General features: G+C 42.6%; 1 protein-coding gene across 3 annotated transcripts in view; it reads left to right on the forward strand.

Moving 5' to 3' along the window:
- The window catches only part of MSRB3 (methionine sulfoxide reductase B3), an 88539-nt gene extending 63939 nt beyond the window's left edge, over positions 1–24600 (forward strand). For 2 of the 3 annotated variants that reach the window (XM_074572489.1, XM_074572481.1), the window contains exons 6-7: positions 16681–16778; positions 21828–24600. In XM_074572489.1, the coding sequence (XP_074428590.1) occupies positions 16681–16778; positions 21828–21992 (263 nt within the window). In that variant the 3' untranslated portion in view covers positions 21993–24600. The remainder of the gene's footprint in view (positions 1–16680; positions 16779–21827) is intronic. The other variant, XM_074572498.1, reaches the window with a different exon arrangement.
- The last annotated feature ends 1099 nt before the right edge of the window (positions 24601–25699 follow it).

Below are 25699 nucleotides of genomic sequence, written 5' to 3' on the forward strand. Positions count from 1 at the left end.
TCTAGTTCTTGCTCTAAAGCCAGAAGCTGCAAGGCTTGTTTGGGTTTTCCATGAGATGCTTTATGGACTGTTGCTTGTGGCACGGGAACCAAGTCATTTTTCAGAAACTGATTGTGCTGTTGGCTCCATGCATTTCCTGCGGAGATTTGGACCGTATTTTACCTCTAGTTGTTTTATAGGAAGGAATCCTATTGAGAACACCTGGAGTGATACAATTACAGCATAAGCATTTAAAACCATGGGTATGCCTCAGCTTCCTGGGGAGCTGCGAAGAAGTCAGGAAGTGCCCGAAGATTTTTTGGCCTGACTGCAAACCATTCGGGGTACTAGATGCCCTTTAAAGTTCAGGGGAAGTTTGAGCTTAGAACAGTCCCTGTTGGGCAACCGAAAGCAGACCTGTTTTGCTAAGGCTAAGAGTGCTCCACAGCCAGAATGTGTGTTAGTTTGGTTGCAATATGATAAACATGTGAAGGGTAGAGTGGGATAACCCAGCAACCTCTGGCATTCCAGTCCTTCCCTGTTCCTGCAACTTCCATTGTTGCGATGCTGCTAAATCTGCTTTGCCCGCTCGGAACTTAAGTAAACAGACATTGTACTTGTGGGCAGTTATGCAGCATTTAAAAAAAGGTCTGAGTTTGTTGAATAGAGTTGGATCAGTACTGGGGTGGCTTGGTGTCAAAGGTTAGATTTTGTTATATCCAAGATGGAGCTGGGAACTGACGTACTGTAGCTTTTCTTCAGTGATCTGTTTTTTTAAGTGCTCGCAGCATGCTTAGAGAATGGAAAGTACAGTATGTTTCAGTCCCCTTGCTGGAAAGTGCATCCTCTGCTACCTGCTCTCTAAGAAAAGATTTAGCCCCGATAATAACCCAGGTAATTTATTTTAAGTTCCAAATTCGCATACTTTGCCTTTTGTAATGCTGAGACAGGGGAGATCTTTGGAACAGAGGGATTACAGGCTTATTTGAATTATAAAGGCACTGACCTCAAGCAGCCTTTTAGTCAAATCTGTTGTTCATGTGGTCATCTTATAGTAACGTTTTTGTGATATTAGTGCAAAGATGTAGTGTCAGTGCTCAGTTCAGATATTACCTTATTCTAACAGTAGAGTTTCTGTCAGTCAGGGATATCACAGTAAATCATCCTTACACCCCTTGCCCTGTATTCTCACCTTCTGCCTTGCGTTCCCTCCAGTGATTGTTTAACCTCTCTGTTAACTGATTCAGCTTGCTAGCCCAGAAAAAAACCTGAATAATTTTCTGCTGGTTTAGTGAATGGAACTTTCTCCCCACAAATGGATAAGCACCAGAGCTGGTGAGTGGTGAGGAAGCAGCAGGACCAAGACAACCAAGAACAGGGGCAAGAGAAGGGCAGGAAGCTGTCGGATTGCTTCAGCCATCTTACGACACCTTCCCCTAAGGCTGCTTCTCCATTTTGCATACAGATCTTAAAAGTTGATTAGAACAGAAGCCTCCCATGCATCTCCCATGGGACCTCCTGACCAGCAGGTTACTGGCTGTTCTGGGTTAAGTGGGTCTTTGGAGAAATGGAGACAGCCCTATGAAAACATTTGCTTCCAGCAAGTTAAGAATTTCATGTTTCTTTTGTTTAAAAACCTGTTTTCATGGAAGATTTCCTACTGAGCCCTTGTCAAGTTTTTGTATTTTGCCTTCTCTGGTGAAAGTTTCTGTAAGATTTTCCTTTTAGAATGAACTGCAAACTTGTCTTTCAAACCTAAACAAAATCTCTGTACAGCTCCTTCCAAAATGTAGTCTCATCAAGGCTACAGTTCCTTGACTTCCCACTCCCAAGCATGCACTGCCTGAGAGGAAGCTCAGACACCCAGTTCGCTGCCCTTTTGAGCGAAAAAGAAAAGAAAGAAATATTTCCTGTAGCATAAGGAAAAGCTAATGAAAAGAAGCAAGAAAGTGGAAAGACTGGAAATGAGAAGTTGGACACATAGAGTATAAAAAGCATTGAATCAAATTAAAATCTAATTAAAATCTCTACCTGCGGCTATTTTTCAACTTAGCTATTCTTGTTTACTGTCAGTTGGTGTGGACTATGTTTCTGCTGGCTAACGTCTGTTTTGTTAACAATTCGTCTTCCAGTCAAGCCTGACCTACCTGTATCTCCCCACTTGATTCATCCCAGGGCTTTCTTGGCAGAAGTTTTGGCAGTAAGGAACCAAATAAGCAATTTTGTGTATGAGGTGTGAATTGACTCTGCTTCAGAATACCTCGCGAACTCATTTGGTGCTGTTCACGCAAGGTTTCAACAGAGTTTACTTTTGAAGTAAATATTAAAGTGAAATGAGGTACAGTGGTGTCTTTGAATGCAGAACATTATTTTATACCTCGTTAGGTCTATTTTTCCTACTAACACAGCAGTGGCAATTGCAGGACAAGTAAAAGACTGATGGGATGAACAAAAGCAGTGTTCCTTTCCTGAGCGTGCCAAATCTGTTTTGTAAATGTGGCATTAAAAAAAAAAAAAAAAGACCCCAAACCACACGGCAGAAGTCAGGCTTCCCAAGGAAACCTGTACTACAGCAGTTTGCACAAGCTTGTGCATCAATTTATTTAATGTTTCAGACCCTCCTTCCCCTTGACATCAGGAGGATCATTTGCCTGTGTACAGCTAATTTGCTGTTTTACTTAGAAGACTTCCTCAAGGAAAGATGCAAAATAGTAGAATTGTGGTTGGAATTTTTTTCTGCTTTCGAAAATTTGAAGTTTTTATAAATGTTGAAAACAATTTGATCCTGTTACTTAGCAAGGCCTTTATTATCTTCTCTTAAGTAATAACTCCAATGCTGGTTTTGGGCCCCGCTGGTCCCAGCACAAGCTTATGCCGCAACAATTATCATGGGGGAACTGTCCCAGGCACGTGTCTGCGATGCCCTGTGAGAATAAATTGTGCAGGGGAGGAAACTTATCCTTACTCACAGCTCCACACAAGCTGCTGACCCCATGTCCAGAAGATTTAAGAGCATTACAATAACTGATAGTATCAAGATTCCTTTTTTTAGGGGTATCGTATAGCGAATGGTTCAAGTGATATCTCCCATCACTACCTGCATGCCATCCCTGGCTGCAGTAAACCAACATCAGAAAGGAGCCACAGAATGTGAGCTGTTCCACACAAAAATGTGCACAGCTTTCACAGATGCATCAATATTGTTGTAGATTTAGTGATGCTCTATTTTGACCTAATAATGATAATGCCTTGGCTTTTGAATACCCATTCTTTTTTTCCTGTAGAAGAAGCTTTCTAATGCTACCCCTTCCTACAGTGTTTTTCTTGCCTGCAAGAGTAAGATTTAGCTGCTGATACAGGATTCTAAAAAGCTTGGGGGTAACAAAGTCAATTAAACATTCCTCTTCCAGCTGCTGCTGTTCACAACACTTTTGACAGTTAAAATATATCACACATTCTCTTGTCTGTTTAATATAAACAATTAGTATTTTAAGTGGAGTCCAGAATCAACCTCAAATAGGAGGATTCAGACAGGCAGTTCAGATAGGAAACTAAGCAGTATCCTAAATTTATATAAAAGTAGTTTGCAGTCAGGTCAGCCTATGCCTAGCATACTGTCTAACGCAGCACATTAGACTGTGGAAGCTGAGAGACCAATGGCTTATCTTTTGGGGATGAAGGTTTCATTTTTCATCTCAAAATTATTTTAGCACAACTTTTTTATCTGAAATTTTTAGTATGAAATACAAAATGAAGAGTAAAAAATAAAAATTAGAATAAAGTATTTTTGTTTTCATATAATGAATTCTTTGTATAATGGAACATTTTAGTTAACCCAAGACCAGTTTTGGAGGAAAGCTTGTTTAAAGAGAATTTTCTTTTTCTTTTTTTCCATTCTGGAATGAAGACATTTGAAATCACAAAACTCATTGAAAAAAAAAAATCTGGCTTCTCTATGGGCTTACTTCCTTTGAGCTGAAGTAAACCTGAAGTAAAAGAAGGGCTTTAATGGAAACTTAATTTTAGTATAGAAGCAACATTGTGAGAATAGTAGTAATCTTTGCAGTTTTAGGAATTCTAACACGATCTCTACAAAGTGCAATTTGCTAAAATTTATTTCCTAAGTGAGAGAATTTGTAATAAAAAGGTTATAAACTGAAAAAGCTCCCCACTCCTTACAAAAGGCATCCAGGATGCAATACTGTACATACGTAAACCCCTTCTTTTTTGAGTCTAGACAATGCATGGCTCTGTAAGAGAGAGGAGGTAACGTTCTGTATAACATTGCTTCACAGAGGTGGTCTTGAAATTCTCTATACCTAAAGTCAAGGTCCTTGTGGGCGTGAGGATCTCTCTGGAAACCTCTCTGACAAGTTTTCCATGTCAAAAGCTAAGCGTGCACCTCAGTGTGAAGCTGGACCAGGACTAGCTATCATTTAGGACCGAACCCACTAAGGTACTAGCATGGGTAAAATATCTAATTGGAAGCATTTAGCCTCACTTCTGCTTGCCGGGGAAGGAGCTAAATTTTAGGTTATAAACTTCACATCAATGACTTTCGCTGTATTCCTCTGCAATGGTTAGTGGGTTGATTGCACTGGGTCTACAATAGTGCAAATAATGAATCATAAATAAACAACTTCCCAACTTTGCAAAAGGAAGCCAGGCAATTAATTTCTTTTAAATTTAGACTTCATCTAAAATGAAATAGTCCCCTCAGAACCCCACAGCAGCTTCTGCAGCCGTCAACTCAGTTTGCATCTTTAAAGAAAAAAAGGAGCAGGGCACAGGGAGTAAAAACGAAAACAGCTTCAGGTTGTTCAATTTCCTGTTTGTTTAAATTTGTCCTTCCTGACATACAGATTCATCACACTCCTTTCCTGGTGACTACTTCATTAGATTAGTTTAGTTAGGTATTCAGAGGGATTTTTATCTTCTGACTCATAAAATTCTTGTATTCCCCTAAGAATTTCCTGTGTCTGACTGGAATTTTATGTCTTTGTAGTTTTAGCTGGGCTCCTTGAAGAAGTTTCTTTTTAAATGACTGCTTTTGAGTCTCCAAATAGCGTCTGAGGAGCCAGCTCAGAGCCTGATTCCTGCTTTTCAGGAAACTGATCTGTGCCAGCACTTCACCTCTTAAAATTTTAATCAGAAAATTTTCTTAATCTTTTTAAACTCTTCCTTTCCTGACAGTATTTCCCCCTGCTGCCCATGCCCTTTCCAGGTGTCCACTTCAGAATATTTTTGTCCAATTCCGAAAATGCACCCCGGTGGCTTGGAGTGCAGCCTGCAAGCCTGTCCCATCAGGTTTTCATCACTCACTTGCTATAAAGCAGAGAGCTAAGGTTACGAGTGTATTGGACCATTTAGTAGTTGATGAGAAATGCCTTTGTATATCCCTTCCCTGTCTTTTTTTAGTCCTTTCCGAGGAGGGTGAGAGCCGGGTTAGGCTGGAGCCCTGGCGTGTGCTTCTTTGAAGGGTTCAGTGAATTGAAGGTGATGCCTTTTGACACGTGAGCTCCAGAAATGTGTCAAGTGGCTGCAGTGCCAGCTCGGCCTGCCTGTGCTCCAGAGCTTCCTCTGCCTTCCTTCCCCTTGCTGGGCGCAACGATGGCCCTTTAGCGGCCCTCGGCCATCAGAGCTCCGTGGCACCTTTGAATGTCTTCCAACAGGAGGAAACATGACGGCAGAATGGCACCGTGCTTCTTTTCCATGAGTCTGGCTGAAAAAGCAAAACAAAACCACCTCATCACCCATTCCCGTTTTAGTGTCTTTCCTCCTGTCCCGGCTCATGGTGTTTGGCTGTGGCTGGAGCTCCTCGATAGGCACCCTGAAACACAGCTTTAAAACCACCGGCACGTGTATTTATTTGTAAGGTTACTTTCCCGGAGTATATTTGCAAGGTTACTTTCCCGGAGTATATTTGCTTATGAAATCAGCAGGTGGAGACAAGAACAAGGCTAAGCGGTGCTGCCGGGCCCTCCCGGCCACCCCCCTCCCTGAGGCGGCAGCCGGCGCTGAGGAGCCCCAGCGCGGGCCGGGCTTCCTCCGCGGGGCGGGAGCGTCCCTGCGGCCCGGGTTCCTTCTCCTCCCCCGGTACTTTTCCTGACCCTCGGTGCTAACAGCCCTCCCGGACGCGGCGGGAAGGGGGGGACACATCCTATTGTCCCTCGAACGCCATGGTCTGCGGGCACTTAATCACAGAATCATCACAGAATGGCAGGGGTTGGAAGGGCCCTTCAGAGATCATCTAGTCCAACCCCCTGCCAGAGCAGGGTCACCTCGAGCAGGCTGGACAGGAATGCACCCAGGTGGGTTTTGAACATCTCCAGAGAAGGTGACTCCACCACCTCTGTGGGCAGCCTGTGCCAGTGCTCTGCCACCCTCAAAGTAAACAAGTTTTTCGTCATGTTGAGATGGAATTGCATATGTTCTAGTTTGTGCCCATTGCCCCTTGTCCTGTCACCAGGCACCACTGAAAAGAGTCTGGCCCCATCCTCTTGACACCCGTCCTTTAGATATTTATAAGCATTGATAAGATTCCCTCTCAAGTCTTCTCCAGGCTAAACAGACCCAGGTGTCTCAGCCTTTCCTCATAAGAGACGTGCTCCATTCCCTTGATCATCTTCATAGCCCTGCGCTGGACTATCTCCAGCAGTTCCTTGTCTTTCTTGAACTGGAGACCCCAGAACTGGACACAGTGCTCCAGATGTGGCCTCACCAGGGCAGAGCAGGGAGGGAGGATGACCTTCCTTGCTCTTCTTCCTCTCCCTCCTCCCTCCAGGGTTTTCATTTGGGAAATATACCCACTTTCCATGTTCAGATGGTCAGAGCCGCCGGCATGCCCGACCGCTGGCCCACACCTCGGGCTTGCTGTGGGAGGGCAGGGCAGTGGCCTTGCTGTGCTCAGGCTGCTGGGGCCACGCTGAGCACGGGCACCACACCATGGCCTGTGCCCCAGCAGCGTAGTCGGGACGTCTGCTCCACCTGGGCCGTGGGACCGCTGAATGCCCCAGAGGAGAAAGCCCAGGGAAACACAAACACAAAGCAGCCCTCAGTGTTACAGGAGAGAGTATCCAAAGAGTGGCCATAGCAGAAGATGTGAATTGCAGCTACGTCTGGCCCAGTGCTGTGGGGGGCACTGTGTGATGGAGACAAAACCCCATGAGTACAGAGAGTTTTCTTTGAGATACTGGAATGGAGCTGTTAGAAGACTGCATGCCCACTCCTAGCATCTTGCCTCGCTAGTTTTCTCTTGCACATTGGCCCATTTCCTTTTGCTGATTCTCTCTAAATCTCTTACTTCTCCTCTTGCGTATTGCATTAGTTTTCTTTTCCAAGCCAATTACTCCTTTTTATGTATTTTTTTACCTAGAATAGCGTAAAAGAAAACAAGACCCTGAATGAGTTGGATGTTTATAAACCAGTGTTATTTGTCTGCAAGAACATGTAGTGAATATAATTGAGTTCCATTGTGACCACTCATACTGTGCCTAATTACAAATGCTCTTAGCTTAGGTTGAAAATGACTTCCATGTCTTGAGCAGTTTGTGTATGGTACATTTGTTTCATTTAAATTATTTATTCAAGTAAAAAAATAATAGAAGGCTAACCCAGAAGAAAAAGAAGAAATAAAAGACACAGTCAGGTAAGGAATAGCACAGGCACAGGAGCAGAGAGACCTGTGCTGAGCTGATGTGCGCTGCAGCCATGTTAGCGCTTGCACAGTCTTTGGGTGATTCCAGAGGCAAGCTGGGCTTACCCCAGCAGAGCATTAAAAGAGAGCAGCTCTTCATGAGATCGTCTTCAAGTACTTGGCTGTTTCTTTCCTTGGACTGTGTCACCGGCTATGTAGTATGGCTGTGAAAAGTTTTCCTTTGAAATCTTTCTTGAAAGAAAATATGGGGTTTAGCAGAAAGGGCATGCTTTGCTTTAGAAACTGTAACAGAAAGCAAAACAGAAGGTGAACATTATAATCTGAAATGTGAACTTTTCCATTTCAATAGTTTCAGTTTTCAGAAGTTTTCAAAGTACAGCTGAAGTTTTCCACAGAAAACTTAAAGGAAAAGGAGTGTGTGGGAGCGTATGTGCACATGTATATTGTTTTTGTCAGGCTTTTCTGTGAAGAAAGGTCTTTATTTTCTAGTCAGCATTATTACCTACCTCCTTTTGTTTGCATAAGAGGTTGTTAAAAAGATTTAAACCTCCCCCCCAAACCAACACCAACTCCAAACAATCTAACTCCACAAATCATTCATTTTTCTTCTTTTAGGATTTTCTGCAGTGCCTGTAGCTGTTGTTCATGACAGCACGGTGTTCAACTGAGTGTTGTAGAGACAAAGCCTTAAGCAGAGGGCAATGTATAGTTACACTGGGTACCAGGTCCAGGGCGTCAGAAGTACCTCAGAAGTCTTTGCATGAAACTGCAGTGAGCAGCTTCTGCACTTCCCAGGTAAAGGAAGGCTTCGTGGCAAGGTTCCTTGTAGGGTTTGACAAGCCTGTAGCTCATGAAGAGATGTTCCTACACTGGCATGAAAATCCTGCCCTGGAAATGTGTCTTTTTAAGGACTAGTTTAGCGGATAAGCTGTAATATTAGGCAAAGAGCAGGATTTTGCTCTCCACTCCTTCATGGTGGCACCAGGAGCCATACCCCACCTTCCCGCAGAGTCTTGTCCTGTGGCCAGATGGCCCCTACAGCAGACCTGGTGGTTTGTGGCTCTCTCTTCACCCTGCTGTTCAGTACACTGTTCTGTCAACCTTTGGCAGACATTGACATCTGCTAACTGCCCTAGTCTTGTCCCAAATCATGACAAAAGTTTTCCTTGATGGCCAAGAAAATTATGTCCCTTAGTTATTTGTGACCAAGTTCCTCACCAAGACATCGCATTCAATATCTAAAGTAAACAGAAGAAAGGGGGCCTTTGTCTTTTTTTTTTTTTGTTTTAATCAGTGTAATAACTCTTTCCCTTGTTTCAGAACTTTACAACTGCAATGAGAGCCTGTTTGTCCAGCTGTAACGAGCAGGGTCCTTGTCTGCTAGAGCACTCAGTGCTGGAGGCACTGTAGAAGGACGTTCAGTAGAAGGAATATAACTGCAAAAGGGAGATAGGACAGGCTGCGCTTTTTTGACTTTAAAAATACCTCTGTCAGAATTCCACCTCTGTAGTATCAGTTTTAGAGTGTGTGTAACTGAGTTCTGGCTGTTCTTTACAACCTTTATTTCCCAGACATGCATAACAATACTACAGGAAAATATTTCAACAAACAAATTGTGGATGTTCATTACTTGAAACACCCCATGACAAATTTTTCAAATATGTACTTCATCTGTGACTGCTGTTCATTTCAGTGACAGATGCTGATTATTACAAGGTTGCGTTTGCTGTTCTTTTTTTTTACTTTCTCTGTGAACACACTGCATTAGGATTCCAATTTTGTCAAATCACTTCCATCGTAAGGCCTGCCAGCTCTACTGCTATCCTGATTTACTCATCCTAATACGAAAGCTTCAATTATTTTAGTGAAGTGCACAGATAACTCACAGGTATAATGATTGAAAATATTTTGCAATATATGAATTTGCTTTACCAATGCTGCTTTTGGAAGGAAAACAAAAACATTTATCGAAGTTGAATGCTTTGGACTGAGGTTACTAGGTCAACAGTAAATTTTAAAAACTATTTGAAACATTTCTTGATGGCATTTTAAAATTATAGCTTAAGGTTATACTGCTTCACACGATTCTGTTTGGTTCCTTTGATGCTGAAGATCTACAGCTGACTTATATGTAAGATATATTTTTAAAAACATTAGCCGTGATTTAAAGTAACAAGAGACACTGTTCAGATGAGGAGAGAAACCCATCCTTTGGGAGGAAGTGAGTTAGGTTCAGTAGTTTTGTTGAACCTGAACCAAGAAAGAAACCATTAGTAACTCAATCTTTGTAAGAAGGCTTGAGGAAGATCCCAGCTCCTGCCTACCTGTTGATTTTAGCAGCAGCCCAGACGTTGGAGATGTTGGGAATGTTATAGAGGAAGGTTCTATGACAGGCAGCTTGTTTGTAGCAGTATTTTAGAGCATAGTGAAAGGACTAAGGAAGCAGCTAGGGCCATAGCGGTATTGTGATACAGTTATTAGTTGCTAAAGAGAGCAGGCCCTATGCTTTCATTGCTCAAGAGACATCAGGGGCACTCTTGTTCTGCAAAATTCAAAAGTCAAATGAAATTTTAGATGCGAAGTTTCAGATCTCCCTTAACAATCATTTTAAACAATATAACCTCGTCCCACTAAAGAAATAAATCTGGATTGCATATGCTGTTTCATAGTAAGTTGTTTTGATGCTCAGAGTGCTCTAGTGGAAGAAAACAAATACCACCTTTATTTATGGCTTTCAGTTTTTTATTTCCCAAGTGAGAAACATAAAGAAAAAAACAGATGATGATTGTCTCATAAAAGCTGCCATTAGAAGTTCAATTGTTTTGTAAAGTTCCCTTCCCACACTGTTCTGTCAGAGTGGTATTTACCTGCCGCGATAGCCCAACTTTACTGTTAGAGACCGGTAGCATGTTAGAGATAAGCCCTCTCTTTTATCTTTCCTTCCAAAATTAAGCTTCATTTTGTCTTTGTCTCCCCCCCCCCCCCCCGCAACCTAGCTACCACTCTGATGCTCTGCGTGTTCTGTTGAAAAACACTACCATGTCGTCCTTCTTATATCTGGACTGTTTTCTTGCCAGTGGAATACATATCTAATGTAAAGTCGTTTGCTGGTGAACAAGAAGGTTTCTGTGCCTGATTCTGTTTCTAGCTACATTTGGGTAAATTAGAGGAACCTCCACGGAAAGTAGTGTTACCTGATGGTAAAATATTTTTAAGTAAGAATATTTATTATGCATTCATCATCATGGAGATATTATGAAAAATAACCCAGGATGTTAGCCAAAAAAAGCCCTGTATCTGTACAGGCATTCTACGTAATAGCAATATGTCACTTTGTAGTTCTACATTAAACTTGTATGTGAGAAGTTACAGCTGTGGATGCCTGTGTCTTTCAGATTCTGTTTCAATAAACCTGTGAGAAAGAAAAAAGTGAAGGCCCTTCAGCTTTACAGCAGTTTCAAAGCAGAAGCTTTATTACCTTTTTTTTAATCCTATACGCTTTAGGTTTTTACACAGACATAGCTTCTCAGTGAAGATAAATGATGAGACTCTACCTTAAAAAGCCTTTGGGTTTTCATTAATCCACATTAGGTTAAAAGGGAATCAGAATTCTAAAAATACAGCACATCAGAGAAACAAGGTATTTTTCAGGTCAAGGTCTTCTTTTCCATCTGGTGCCATTTGGTAGTTCTAACATCTTCCATCTCCCCCTGCTTCTCCATCTGTAAATAACTCACTGAAGTAAATGCTTGGAATAATTACAGCAAAGAATGATAAAATGCAGGTTGAACTTAATCTCTTTGGGATCTAAAATGAAAAACATAACTACAGACATCACAGTTATTGAAAAACTGTGGAGGTCTTCGGTCGGCAGGTGTATGAAATGGGAATAATGTCAGAGCATTAGATGCTTTGGGATTGCAATTGTGCTGTTCAAAAAAATGTCAAAAGGAATATTAGTTCATGAGAGGGGAAAAAATAGCCTAGCAGGACTGATTTTCAAAAGCAGCCTGCCGTTTTGCCTCTGCAAATAATTATAGACTTGTATTTTAACGGTTAGATGTCCAAGTGCTTGCATCCATTTATATGGAAGTTGGAGATCTAACTACAACAAAATGCGTGCAAACTTGCAAAACTGGAAAAGGAAGCTTGAGATGCTTCTAAAATTGATCAATCAATCAACAGCTGGACTGCTTTCCAAAAGTTTATGGGAAGAAAATGTCTTTCTTTTTTTCATGAGGTCAGCACTGCCCCAAGAAAGAGCCCTGGAGTAGCCCACGAGATAAGGTGCTTTAGAACTTCCTGGGTAAAGGTGAAAGAAACAATCTGCTCCTGCTGGGCTTTCATATCTCTACCAGGAATGCACAAAGGGCACTGGACTGTAGGCACACTGTTTGCTGTCACTGCCTTACTCAGCCATTACAACTGCTTTGGCACCTCAGTTTAAGAAGGAGACAAACTGTTAAGTTTGTCAGCTGTCCGGGACTGCTGCGTGCTGGCTGCCTGTGTTGTGGGGGTGCCCACCTTGTGCCACCTGCCTGCATAGGTGCCCACCTTAGGCTGCTCGTTAGTAATACGGACTCAATCAGGTACCTAGAATAGGCAGTCTGAAAGTGAGAAAGAATATGCCTCTTTTGAATGATCTGAAACCCTGCAAAAGCAGCATCCAGCATAGGTTACTGAAGCCAACTTTTCCCTTCCTCCCTGTTCTTCACTGTTGCTGCCCAGGGCAGTACCAAGCCATCTCTGCTCTGAAGAAAGCTTTCTTTGACTAAGAGGCATGAACCATTGTTTCCTCTTTGCCAGAATAGGGACCATTATGAAAGACAAAAGATCTGGTTTTGGTGAGGGGGTGTGGGGTGAATTTTAGAACTGCTGTGCAGCTTCTACAAAATATTTGGGGGGTGTCCCAGAACGAGGGAGAATGGGACATGACTCAGTATGTGTGACACCCAGCAGCATAAGATCCTTTCTATTACTCATGCAGGATGGAGCGGAAAAGATCTGTCAGTAATGTTCAGTTTACACATGGTTTTCACTTAAGTACTTGACAGAAGGAAGTCTCGTTCCTTTATTTAGTGTATTTTAGATCCAAGAAAGGATACTTGCTGTGTATCTGAAAAACTATTCATCTCCGTGGCTGGCTCATTAACGTACCAGAAACTGGGCCTTACGACATAGCAGCCTGACTCCCATGTAAGAGGTCATCAGAGTGAGCACAAGTCCTCTCATTTTGTAAGTCCTTTTATACTGCCAGTGTGATGCAAAGTGATCGTGAAAATAAGAATGAGCTCATTTTAAATGTCTGTAACGTGATAAAAATTGCTGACCGTTACTGTGTCATAACCTCCCTCAAACTAAACTTTACATTCAAGGATAAATGTATTCACAAATCTTAGCTGCTGTTCACACACACACACTCACAAAAAGTGGAAATGTCATTTGAAGTTGTTCATTCATCTGGGAGACTCCTCCCACTCCCATCTTGTCTCCTGCAATTACCCTTTGCCTCTTTCCTCCAGCAGCTGTTTCTTCCTAGCTCTTATGTTTTACCATCCTTCGAAAGACGGTGGCCCAGCTCCTGCTGCCCATCGGATGTGGTGAGCTAGACCTGATCGAAAGCCATCACCCGGGGAGGGCTGAGTCTCGGCACCAGCGTTTGCACAGGGTTTCCTCCAGCGCTCAGTCTCTGCCGTGCTAAGGGTTACCATTTCTTTCCATCAGCTCAGCAGAAGAGATCTAAAATGGGCTTCTTCCTGGCTATTCCTGCCCTTTCAAGTAGCCAGCTAGCCTTTAAAGGCAGGCTGAAGCTTCAATGCACAGCTAACAGCAGTCTGAAATGTGGAGGGAGTCAGCTGTTTCGCAGCCCTGCAGCAGGAGGGGGGCTGGTGCTCAGGGGGACAGGAGTGGAGGAGCAGCAGCCAGTGAGACAGCAGGAGAAGGAGCCTGTGGCTTGCAAAGTGGAGGCCACTGCTGGGTCATTCACCACTTGCAAAGACATAAAGAGCATATGAAGAGTCCACAGGGGTCTGGTTGGCTGTCTACATTGCTGGGAGTTGCCTGATGTGCAGGCAAGCAGACTGCTTCCACAGCTTGTTCCTGGCGGCTTTTGAAGTAGAGAAAATGGCCAGAGAAGGCTTAGCAAACTCTCAAATGGGCTTTCCCCTTTAGCTCAGGAAAGAGGAAATGAGACAGCAGAAGAGATTGTTTGTCCTGGTGAGTTTGGCTCATCAACTCAATGAGCAGTTCACTTGTCTTCCTCTCAAGGTCAGCAGAGTGACAGTGTGTCTCACTGTGCCCGTTAGGACCTTTTCTGTTGCAGGGTTTGCTTAGTTTTCAGTCGAGCCTCATGGAGTTACTGCTTCATCACAGTAATGCAGCTGTCTGGCCTGCCATGTCACTCAAGAAGAGATGGCTTGACTGAGAGTTAAAAGTCCACACTGTGGAGGCACAGTCTGTTTCCTAGTCCGTGTCTTGGGGACCATATGTGGCAGTGGTGGAGCCTTTGGAACATGTGTCACGTGTTGTATGAACTGACAGCCTAATCTGAAGTCACTCCAATTGGGTATAAAGGCTACTTTAGGAGGAGCCTGCCTGTTTATATAGGTTTCAGATGACTTCATTTTTCAAAAGTGCATGGAGTGCATCCAAAGCAAATAATTTTTCTGTGGTGAATGGGAAGACCAAAAGGAAAAGTCTGGAGAAAGGAGGATGGATGGTCTTTCTTTAATGTCAAAGCTGACATAAACACGTCTCCTCCAAACCCTTCTCACAAGATAATTTTCTCAGCGAGACACAGATTGCTTCAATCTCTGTGTAGCAGCCTTTGAAGCTTCCCCCTTATTGCTGTTATGGAGGAGGCAGGGTTGTCTTTGAGAATTTCTGCAGCACTGAAGTGTTCCTCCTCCAAAGGCCTTCACGCGATCGGATATTTCGTTCCTACAAAAAGCTCCCACTGTGGAACTTCTCTGCCGTCACACAAGGGCAAACTGATATGTCTGTTTTGCAAAATTATTAAATTAAAAAAAAAATAAAAAGGCTTCATTAAAAATATTCTGACCAGCTCTAAGTAAGGCCTCAATTTTCGTTAGACAGAGGCCCCGCTAAGAAGATGACGAATGGTGTTGGAAAGGAGCCACCAATTAGGAAACATCAATTTTTCTGTCAACAGGATAACCCCTTTTGCAAAACTTGTCATATGTTTATTCCTTTTCTGTTTGTGAAGGTATTTGTTTGGCAGGGATATTCTGCATGAGAGGAAGAGTTTATAAATTGTTTTTTTACGGTTGTCGTTGCTGCACGGTTTTGAGTTCCTGTCTTGTGGGATATTTTGCCTGTTCAGGGTTCTTGCTCCTCAGTCTGTCTCCTGTCTGTAACTCTTCCATTTGCAATACTTCTGGGGAAAAAAAATGACACTACTTACTTCTGCAGTGAGTTCTGGGGTGGAAACACATGTGGTAGTAGTAGGCACCTTGGACTTGGGGCTTGCAGTGCCTTCAGGTTGCAGGCTCAGGAATGCTACTATATGAGTGTTCCCAAAAGGAAAATAAATGTGTTTCTGAGCATTTATTTCTTAAAAATGTATGCCTGTTACGCTTGCATCTTCGTAAGTGTTCTTCTATATTTAATGCTTTAAGATACAACTGAAGACGTACGTATTTTTTCGCAGTTTACACACTCCTTCACTGACATGTAGAAAACTTGAGAGCTTCCACACCTCCTTTTACTGTGTAGGAAATTTTACTCGCCTTACTTATGGGAAGCTGTATACGTCCTATATTCATCTGCATGCAGTGATTCACAGCTGCTGCTGTGTTTCTTAATAGCTTATTGCATGTCATTTTATGAAATCATCAGTGGCAAATCCTTAACAGATATTAGAAGAAGAAACAAGGAAGTTCGGTATACGTGGGCATATGTGGAATGCATAGAGAGCAAGAGCTGCCGGTGCATGTTGTATTTGGCAAGAGACTGAATGAGGAGGACAGATAGCCAGTGGGATTTCAGATGGGCACTGGTAGATGTTGACATGACCTTAAAGCCTATCGGGTTCTTATGTGGGAACCCAGCTTCAGGAAATGGAGCGTATGATGACAGGTTTTTGAGGCGTGTCTGAGAAGTTACAGCTGTGTACTGGGCATCTACTGGGACACTGAATAGACCTGCGTTGTTTTTTGACGTGTGTTGTGGAGGGGGGGAGACTTGGCATGGAATAGTTAAAGAGTGGCGGGTCATTATTTAGATGATAGGTGGCCATTACTGGTAGATCAGGTGTACACCTCATCATCATCTGGTGTCAGGTCATGCTGCTTAGTGCTCAGCTAGCAGCTGTGTCAAACATATGTGTTAACGAGTGCAATTGTTTTGTCCTGGATACAGACCACATGCAGACCATCTACTAGTGTCTAATATAGGCATAGTTATGACTCCACCTGTCCATGGCTGACCTGAAGCACTCATTACTGTTTTGACATTAGACACAATAGTAGTCATCTCACTGCCTCTAATGTGTGATGGGTCAGTGTCTGAGCACATCCTTCTGGGCGTGACCATGCCTTGGTGAAGGCAGAGGTTAAGCCAGGTTTTGGGGCTCTAAATTGCAACTTATCAACTCTTTTTTAAAGTACTTGTACACTGCAAAAGCAAAACCACTTGTGTTCCATAAAGTCTTGCTGTTTGTCTTCATGGTGGAATTTGTGGTTTTTTAAACTGATGGTGATGCTGAATCAGGCGTACCTGAGCAACCACCTTTGTGCTTGAGCTACACTGCTGTGACTGCTTGCGGTGGAGTGCAGGAATCTCTATTGAGATGGAAGATGGGCAGCTGGTGGCAGCTTAGTCCTTGCCTGTAAACAACTTTGGATTTAGGGTGGAAATTTTCCAAAGTACCTAAGTGATTTAGGATCCAAAATCTCCATTTCAGTTATTTCCAGGCTCTAGAGCAAGATAAAAAATTTTCAAAGTGTGATTCTGTCTTGCTTTTTACAATGCCATCTGCCACCAAGACACCCTCTTTTCTGACTTATCTTGTTCCTTTTCCCCAGGTTGGCCTTCCTTCTATGATGTGATCAGTCCTGATGTAGTTACTTTCAATGATGATTTCTCCTATGGGATGCATCGGATTGAAATATCCTGCAGTCAGGTTAGTTTATAGTGCACACAGACCATTCCGATGGCAAAGGCTGCAAAAATCATTACAGCGTGCTGTACTTTCCCTAAGATTTGCAAACCTTTCAGTTCCATTAAATAGCAATCATTATGAGAGAGCACAATGGGTCGTAGGTATAACAGCTGGGTGGAACGAGCTGAAGGCACAAAAGGCTCTTTGGAATGCACGTTGTTGTCTCGTGTGAGATTTAACAGAGCAGATGTAAATGGTTGGCCTCGGTGCTGAGTCTACAAAAATTATCTTCCTGAACAGGGTTCCTTCAAAGGAGCTCCTGAGCCTGAGCCTGGCTGACTGACTCCACACGTGAGCAGTTGAGAGGGAACTCGAAAGCAGCGGAGCGACTGTCTGTGTGCTGATTCCATCACTGTGCATTACTGTGCAGCCGTGCTAACTCATTCCCAACACTCATTCCCAGCGCAGTCCTAATGGCTACCTCAAACAATCCCATCTGCCATAATAATGAAGTCAGTAGTCATTCAAAACATGCCCAAATTTTCCGTTATCTGTCTTGTTCTACTTGTTCTTTCATCCTTTGTGCTGCCCTCCTCTCTGCGAAGGGACTGGCATAATCATTACCTAGCAAAGGAAGAAGCTGCAGAAGAATTGATGTTCAGCAGATGTACCCAGCAGCTTGCAGTCCTCTAGCTCCGTGTGCTCAAACTCCTCCTGAGAGAAGCAGCAGCTTCGTTTGGGCAGTGATAATTTGCTGTTCTCTTCCCAGACAGAATTGGTGGATGGATAGTTGATTTCATCCCTAACGATATACATCCTTACTAGTCAGTCAGTCCTCATATATAAATGCTCAGAGTGAATTAAGAAGGTTCTCAAAAAGAGGCAAGATTTTCTTTACAGAGAATCCATTAACTTCAGTCTGGGTAGAGGGTTTGGCCCAACGTGTTAATGGCCAAATCAGCTTCTCTGCTAGTATGTCACGTGTACCACATAATTCTGTAATTTTACATTGATGATATGTTTTAGAAGATCCATTTAACACTTTTGGGGAACATCCATTTTCCTAAATTCCCTAGTGAGGTAGCAATGGGACTGCAGACCAGGAATCTCGTGCCTCGCCTTTGATTACTGTCATAGTCAAAAATGCAACCTACTCTCTTCAGTTCTGCTTAGTAGGCCTGAATAGCGCTAAAATCAGTGTACTGCCAACCTGCTGAGTCTCTATCTGCTGAAACCCTTCAAGAGATGGCCAGAGCTCCTGGTTTCACCTGAGAGAAGCCCAACGCAGCCTGTGGTTAGGCCAAGGAATCTGGGAATGTCATTTACCTGTTGCCAAACAAAACAGTGTTAGGAGACCTGAGACCAGCAGTATTAGCAGCAGTCACATGCAGACACCATAAAATTAAAGCAAAACCAAAAACCGAATATAAAGCATGAAGAAAAAAATGCAACTAAGGTTGCTATATAATCCAATGGCAACTTCCTACCAGCTACTCCAACTTCCTGGGGCAATAACCCCACAGATGATCAAGTCACGCAGGAAAATAGCTTGAGGAGTGGTGAGCATCTTTGCAGCCACCGCTCACCACAGTTAATACCACCGCATTGTGTATCCATAACAAAACCATTTCCTCCTCTCCTCGGAGCCCTAGGAATGTGAATCACACATGCAGCTGCAAAAAAATGCAGTTTTACTGCAGCCTGGAAAGCAGTGGGATTGATATGGCAGGCCTTGATAGAACTGGAGGGACATACCCTCTCCCACACCCAAAATCTTATTAATCTTTTGCAGATGAAAAAGTAGTTGATTTTTCTTTAAAAGTCCTTCCACCTGTCTGAGAGAATAAAAAAAAACTCTTTTAATGTTCTCCATTATAGAAAGCAAACACTGGGGGAAAATTGCTGTAATGTTAATCAAAGTCATCCATGGGATTATCCTAGAAATAACTTTTACAGTTTTTGGAAACACATCATGCTGGGTGTATTCAAAAGGTCAATGATTAGTGACAGGTAGAAGTTAATTACAAATGCATTTGAGGAATACTGTGAAACTGGCTGCATCTCTCTTTTTTTTTCTCTTTCCTGCTCGAGAGTCCCTTCCCCTGAGGTCTCCCGAGCTATTATTTTTGCCTGTACAAATCAATAGAATTCTGTAGTCACAGAAGTACTGTTTGCACATTGATAGCTCAGACTCAGCTACAGCAGCTGACTGCAAGCTGCTTTCCGTGCCTCCCAGCAGCATATTAGAACCAGGAGGCTTGGGAGATCCAAGCATACTGACAGTTAGCAGTGACTCCCCCTTTCCTGCTCCCAAACACATACTTCAAATGCTTTACTCTAACCGTTTCACCATCCCAGTGCGTTCTGCCCAATGTATTTATGTGCAAGGCCGCAACAGATGATTGTTTCTTTTTGGGAGGCTTTGCAGACATGTATATATGTCCTAGAAAAATGGTCGGCACCTCTTATGTGTGGGGAGGACAGTAAAATCAATTCATCCTTTGTACTCTCAGTTGAGGGCCAGGTTTCTTATACTGTGATAGGAAGGATTGAATTCTGTTTCTTTTCAGGGCAGATGAGTTATAGAGTCCTCTACAGAGAGAATCGCCACATAAATTTTTGGTGAGGGGTAATCTCAAAAGGTAACAAATTTTGCAGTAATCCAATCCTGGTGCGATTCTGCCATCACAAGAAGGTGTAATGAGACTACCTCGGACTCTCACACAGCTTCTCAGGTTTTGTGAGGAAAACCTTTTTGATAGATTGTCTTTGTAGTCTGTATTGAGTATATTACTCCTGCAGACTGTTTCTCTCTATGGTTTCTCTTGTTCTATCCAGTGGAGAGGGAGTGATTTATCCTTGGTTAAATGTTAATCTGGAAAAGATCTGTTTAACACTTCTAGCCAGGAGGTTTTGAAGCATTCTTAGTTGATATGAGATGATTTAATTATGATACTGAACATTTAGAAAAATATTCTCTCTGGGACACTTAAGTTTTTTTAGATTTTTTTTTTTCACAAGGTATGGAAAAGCTTTATAATCAGGTGAAATGCCTCATTGTGAGAGACTCCACTCTGAGAAACAGCTCAGGTTTTCTGCCCAAACTGCCTAAAAAAGGCCTTCAGTCTAAAGGGAAATGAAATAAGATAAGCAGTGGACAATGGAGGAAAGGGTGGCAAGACAGCAGTCTTTCAAGAACAAGACCTGAAGCTTTGTCTTCTGTAGTTCCCATGCAACTTTCCTTTGCCTTATTTGCCATGTTTTGTCTTCCTTCCTTACAAAGCCGAGCAGCTGCTGCTTAACCGAAAGTCATCCATGCCTTTTCCCATTGCCTGCGGGAGCTCGTCCTGCTGATACCATGGGCTAGAAGCGCCCTTGTTTGTTATTGGGGTCCTTGCTGGACTGCCATGGCTGTCCCAGCAACACTTCTGCAGGAGCAGGGAGCCTGCCTTGGGATGTGACTGCACAGGTGGGACCGACAGGGCAGGAGCACTATGGTTTCACATGCCTACCTGCCCTCCTCCCCAGGTCACTGAGGATTATTGTTTCAGCTGTCACTAAATGAGAAGAGTTTCTGTCCCTCCTAGCTGGCATGAGAGCCTCCCCCAGCCTTTCAGTCTGTTGAGAGAGTTTAACCTGAAGCCAAAGACTTTACCTGTTTCTACAGACAACCTTCCTATTGCTTTGGTGAATTAAAGGCCGTAACAGCTGGAGAACATTAGCAGCACATTAACTGCAGGGTAGAGATTTGCCATCACTAACTCATTCACAGTTTGGAATAATCAGTATTGTCTCTATGCGTTTGGGATACTATGAATTAATTAAATGTTAAGAATCATTTGCAGTCTTTAATTTTTGCTGTCTGACTGCGAGCCCATGAGCAGCTCTGTGATCTCAGTTACATCATTCTGGCTCTCACTGAGATCAGCTATTGACTTGAAAGGCCAAGGCTCTTTGGTAAAGCAGCATGACTTTCCTGTTCAAGATAAATATTTCTCCAGTGCAAGGTTTTATTTTTTTATTTCTCATGGCCGGCTGTAAAAATGAACTTGTGCAATTTAAGTGACTAATTACAAGAAGTTCTTGCTATCCAGATAAATTGTCGGTCATAACATGTAGTGCTCCTCATTTTTGAATAAGGATCAACTGGCTCAGCTTCTTCAAAATATTGTACTCCTCTGTAAAGCAAGTGACTGTTACCTTTCTTACAGAGAGGAGCAGTAGTGTTCACCCTGAATACCACTGCGAATATCTGAGGCTGATTCACACAAAAGTGTCAACAGACCATGTGTAGTTTCATATTCCTTACAAAAAGCAAATTCAGCATAATTTGTATTTATAATCACTCCCAGCTAAAGCTTATTCATTCCAAAATATTTTACATATCTTCACTACGGCTCTTATTCAGTCACCTGTCCCTGTCTCCTATAAACCACAGAAAGAGGTATGAGATGAGTAGTGGATGAGTTCCATCCCTTCCAGGGGGAAGGAGCAGAGGTGCACCCAGAAGGACCCTGATGCTCAGAAGACAGGAAAGAAAAAAAAATTAGTATGGGGGCATACTCCAAAGAATATCTTCACTGCGTTAGGTCCTTGCTGTTATCACCAAGGGGTTTAGTGTTTTCTTACTGAGGGGTGTAGCAGATGGCTGCAGGCTGAGGAGAGCCTGGAGCTCAGGCTGCCCCTTTCTGACACAGCTTTCCTTACAGTAGTAAGTGAAACGTGGGCAGTGCTGCCTTCACCACTGTGTTTTTATCTGAGCTCCTGCCATGAGATCATTACAGAGACAGGCAGCTTCTCAGAAATAGTGGTCCAACCACACATATGCAGAGGCACAACGGGAAACACCCAGGAAACTTGGCCTTGAAATCTTAGGCGCCCGTGGTATCTCAGAAGATCATCTTCCTGGATCACTGTTGCAAATACATGCAGGTTGTAAATCCCACTTGAAAGGGCAATATAGACGCTAATGTGCTTCCTTGGAAGCGCCTGCTAGTCATTGCTTAACACTGCAGTGATGCCATCAAGCTGCAAAGAGATACAGTGATACTCTATTGTATTTTGTTTCAGTGTGGTGCTCACCTGGGGCATATTTTTGACGATGGACCTCGCCCAACTGGCAAACGGTACTGCACAAACTCTGCTTCATTATCTTTCAAGCCAGCAGACAAGAACAACGCTGGAGAAGGCAGCAGTAACGCCAGTCCTGCCCAAACAGGCAAAGCTGAGCTGTAGGACAAAGCAAAGCCTGCAGAAAACTGCGCTGATCCCACACAGCTTACAAGGAATGTTTTCTAAGTTGCCTGCTCTCTTATATCCTAAGAATGTTTAAATGTATGAAAGCATTTTGCACCATCCTTCTTCTTCCTCACCTTTTCGGAACTGAAGCCTTGCCAGCTGGTGCATTTACTATATAATTGGATTGAAAAATGTGTTGACTGACTCCACAGGTTTTCTTTTCCTTTCTTTTCTTTGAGATTGCTTTGGGGAATCCTTAAATCAAGAGGCTTCGGCATCATTACTTAGTTTCTGCTTAGTGCTGTGTTACTCTAGGTTTGAACACTATTCCTTTTTGTGGGGGAGATGGGACTTCCAGTCTATAGGAAACTTCTGGGCATAAGAAAATCCTGAATTCCTAGCACATCTCTGCTTTGTTCTGACTTGCGAGGCATGCAGCCTTTGGTCGTATGTATTCAGCCATTTCCCAGCATCAGCCACACCCTGTAAAAACTTGTAGTTATGGCTGTTCCTTCCCAACTGAGAGAGATGGATGAGATGTAAAGCCCATCCTTTGGCTAATTTACTGCCAAAATTTCAAGGGTGCGGTTGAAAGGTTGTAAACATTGTCTCAGCATCTATTTTTCCCCTTTGTTTGGTATTTAAATTGAGGTTTTAACTAGTAACGCTCACTTTTACAGGCTACTAATGAGGCTTTGTCTTTTTGTGAGGCCTGTTCGGGTGACTGTAACTGGAATCTGAATTAAAGTTGAAATCTGCAGGGGGTAATTATATGGACAAGTGCAGAGATAAACTTGAGAAGTGAAGTAGATGAGGGATGACACCAGGCTCTTTATCTTGTCGGTTGCTACAAGAATTCAGAAACAGACAGTTTCTGCGAAAAAGGGAATTTATGAATGAATGCAGCAGAAAGAGAGAGACCCTCCTGAAGTATGCAATTTTAAAGATTAGCTGGTCTGGATGCATACTGCACTACAAGGCCACAGCCTTTAATTTGTGCAATTGCAGTGTAGGACATGAGCGAGGGGCTTGGTTTAAGAAATGAATTTGAAAAAAGCCTGTCAGAGCTCCAGAAATTTTCAGTAGCAAATTTTGCTGTCCCATAAGATGTTTTTCACAGCGGCTTTTAGATTTTGTTGAATAACAGTTCGCCTAGATTGGTGCATAATACTGTTCTTCAAGCTATACTATACAGTATTTGCTAACACCACTTTGCCTTTAAGCATTGAGAGACTTAATGAACATAGGATTTACTTTTATTAGCAAGCTTTGTGAGTAACATATTTGGATCTAATTTTATTTCTAGTAGGAGCAAAGCAACCATGGATTTTTATGGAAGCAGGATTGAGGTTTTAATGCCAGTGATGATAAGCATATTATCTGAAGTACGAACATTCTTCAGTTAAAATATAGCTACTATAAAAGCATATGGAATGGTCAGAATTGCCTTTTTTTTTGCAACATAAGAAAGACATGAAAAAAGCATACAATACCTTAACATTGAATAGATGCAAATAAGGATGATAAATATTTAGATCTAAAACGTTCAGGCTGTGCTGTAGCGAGCACCTACTCACATGAGTATTCTCCCAGATGGCACAGAAGGAATTGCTCATTGGCTGCAGGAAAGGTTGTGCAGACTGACCTTTGGTGTTTCAAGGCGGTCGAGTCTCTCCTGGCCCCATTGGTTTTTAGCAATTTCTTCTAGAAGGACTGCTTTTATCCCTTGCTTTTATTTAAAGAAAAGAAGGTTTTCTCTACCACATTTTCTGACATAAACATAAAAAAGGCAGCATCTATAAAAATGTGGTACATAAATGTGGTTTAATTCCAAATTGCTGTTGGATTTAAGTGTTATCAAATTTCAGTATATTCCTGCCTTATGTTAAAGAAATATATTACTTAAACTTCAGTACGCAGTAATGTATGCTGTCCTCCAGGAGATTTATTTTTGCAGGATATGGAGTGCAATGAAATGAGTCAATATGGTGAGGTGTATGTGATCTCTGGGAGTTAGACCATTTAACATAGGAAATGCATTGTTCTCTCTTGTGCGCAAACTATACCACAGCACAGTAGAAGGTAAGACAGATTTCCTTTTATTGCTCTTAGAAGATGCTAGTAAGGGCTAGTATTGAACCCTCCTAATTTGGTTCAGCCTGGTTATGATCATGTCAGAGGAAACTTGGGAGCTGAGCACAATGTATAGAATAATAGGACAATATTTCTGTATGTTTAAATTTTGCACTTTCTGGATGCTCATAAGAACTGAATGCAAACTGTGTAGAAATAGCAAACTATATTTTCTAATATCTCTATTGTTACTCAGATGTTTAAATAGCATACCTTAAAATATCATGTAAGTCACACATGTTATTTATATATGCTATATATATATAAAATTGCACATGTTTTATATATATATATATGTACACACACATATATTATCCAAGTATAATTTTAGCCTTCAATACCTTTTTAATAACGAAAACCTTTCCTTAAGAGGGTTCAATACTTTTAAGAAATCGAATATACATTTTTCAAATTAAATTTGTTTTCATATATTTGTTGTACACAAATATAAAATAAACTTCTTTATAAATAATTCTGCTCTCCTTCCTTATTTATCTGGCTTTATGACAGGTTTTTGCGCCTCTGGCTGCAGCATGTCTTAGGGAACTGCTTTTGCTTTGCTTTCCCTTAACTCACTGTGAATGTTATATATCCAGCACTTTATCTCCAGCAGGTTTCTGGCAGGGGTGCAGCACTGCAGCGTACCAGGTGTCCTTGCACTTACCTGCTTTCAAGACAATATTGCAAGCATCCAGGCCCAATAGAGAGGGGAAATGTTTAGAGAAAGGCTCAGCTTCTACTTAGCAGAAGTTTTGGCCTCTTCCAAAAGATGCAGCGTGGGATGTGGTGAGTCGCAGGCATGCCATAGGAGCCTCGTGGCACCTGGGCTTAGTCTGCAGTGGAGGAATTTGGCTGGGAAGTTGGTTTCTGTCAAGGTTTCATCTTCAAGGATGCAGATTTGGAATGCCCTCCAGGCAGCAAGTTAATGCCGTTTGGTAGATCAGCTCTGCAGTGGGTTTTAAAAAATAGGCGTGAGGGAGGGGAAGAAGGGCATGAAGTTGTGCCTGACATGTGTACACCCCACCACTTCAAAACCAGAGAAATTTCTAGTCAGAGAGCCCTCCCTCCTGCTCCCCAGGGTGCCCTGGTCACAGGGTGGGAGAAGCAGTGGTGGCAGGATCAGCGACACGAGGACGATTAACAAAATGCTTTGTGGTTCTCTTATTGTAGCTATATGGCTTCCATACAGCTTAACAATAAGCCTTTTTCACAAGCTGTATCAACTCTTATACACTAAAAAAATTCAGCGTGTGTATGTGAACTGGTTAAAACTGAGGCTTTACCATAGTGGCTATAGCATGTATTCCCCACGCGGACAGGGGTAGGCTGACATCTGGATCTGTGCAGCAAAGGCATCACTCCAAGAAAGGAGAGGGAGCTTGTTGGGAAGTAATGCATTGGCCTCTTCTTTGTACTCACAAGTGAGTAGTGTCTGAAGGCTCTGTCGTCTCTAAAAGTGAAGCACACAGCCTGCCTCCAGTGGCCCAACACAAGGTAGTGACAATAATGACCCACAGGATAGGACCTGCCTAATGTACTAGTGTGAGGCATGAGACCTTATTGCCCTTTCA

This window comes from Larus michahellis, chromosome 1 (assembly GCF_964199755.1).
Source record: "Larus michahellis chromosome 1, bLarMic1.1, whole genome shotgun sequence".
Taxonomy (NCBI): domain Eukaryota; kingdom Metazoa; phylum Chordata; class Aves; order Charadriiformes; family Laridae; genus Larus; species Larus michahellis.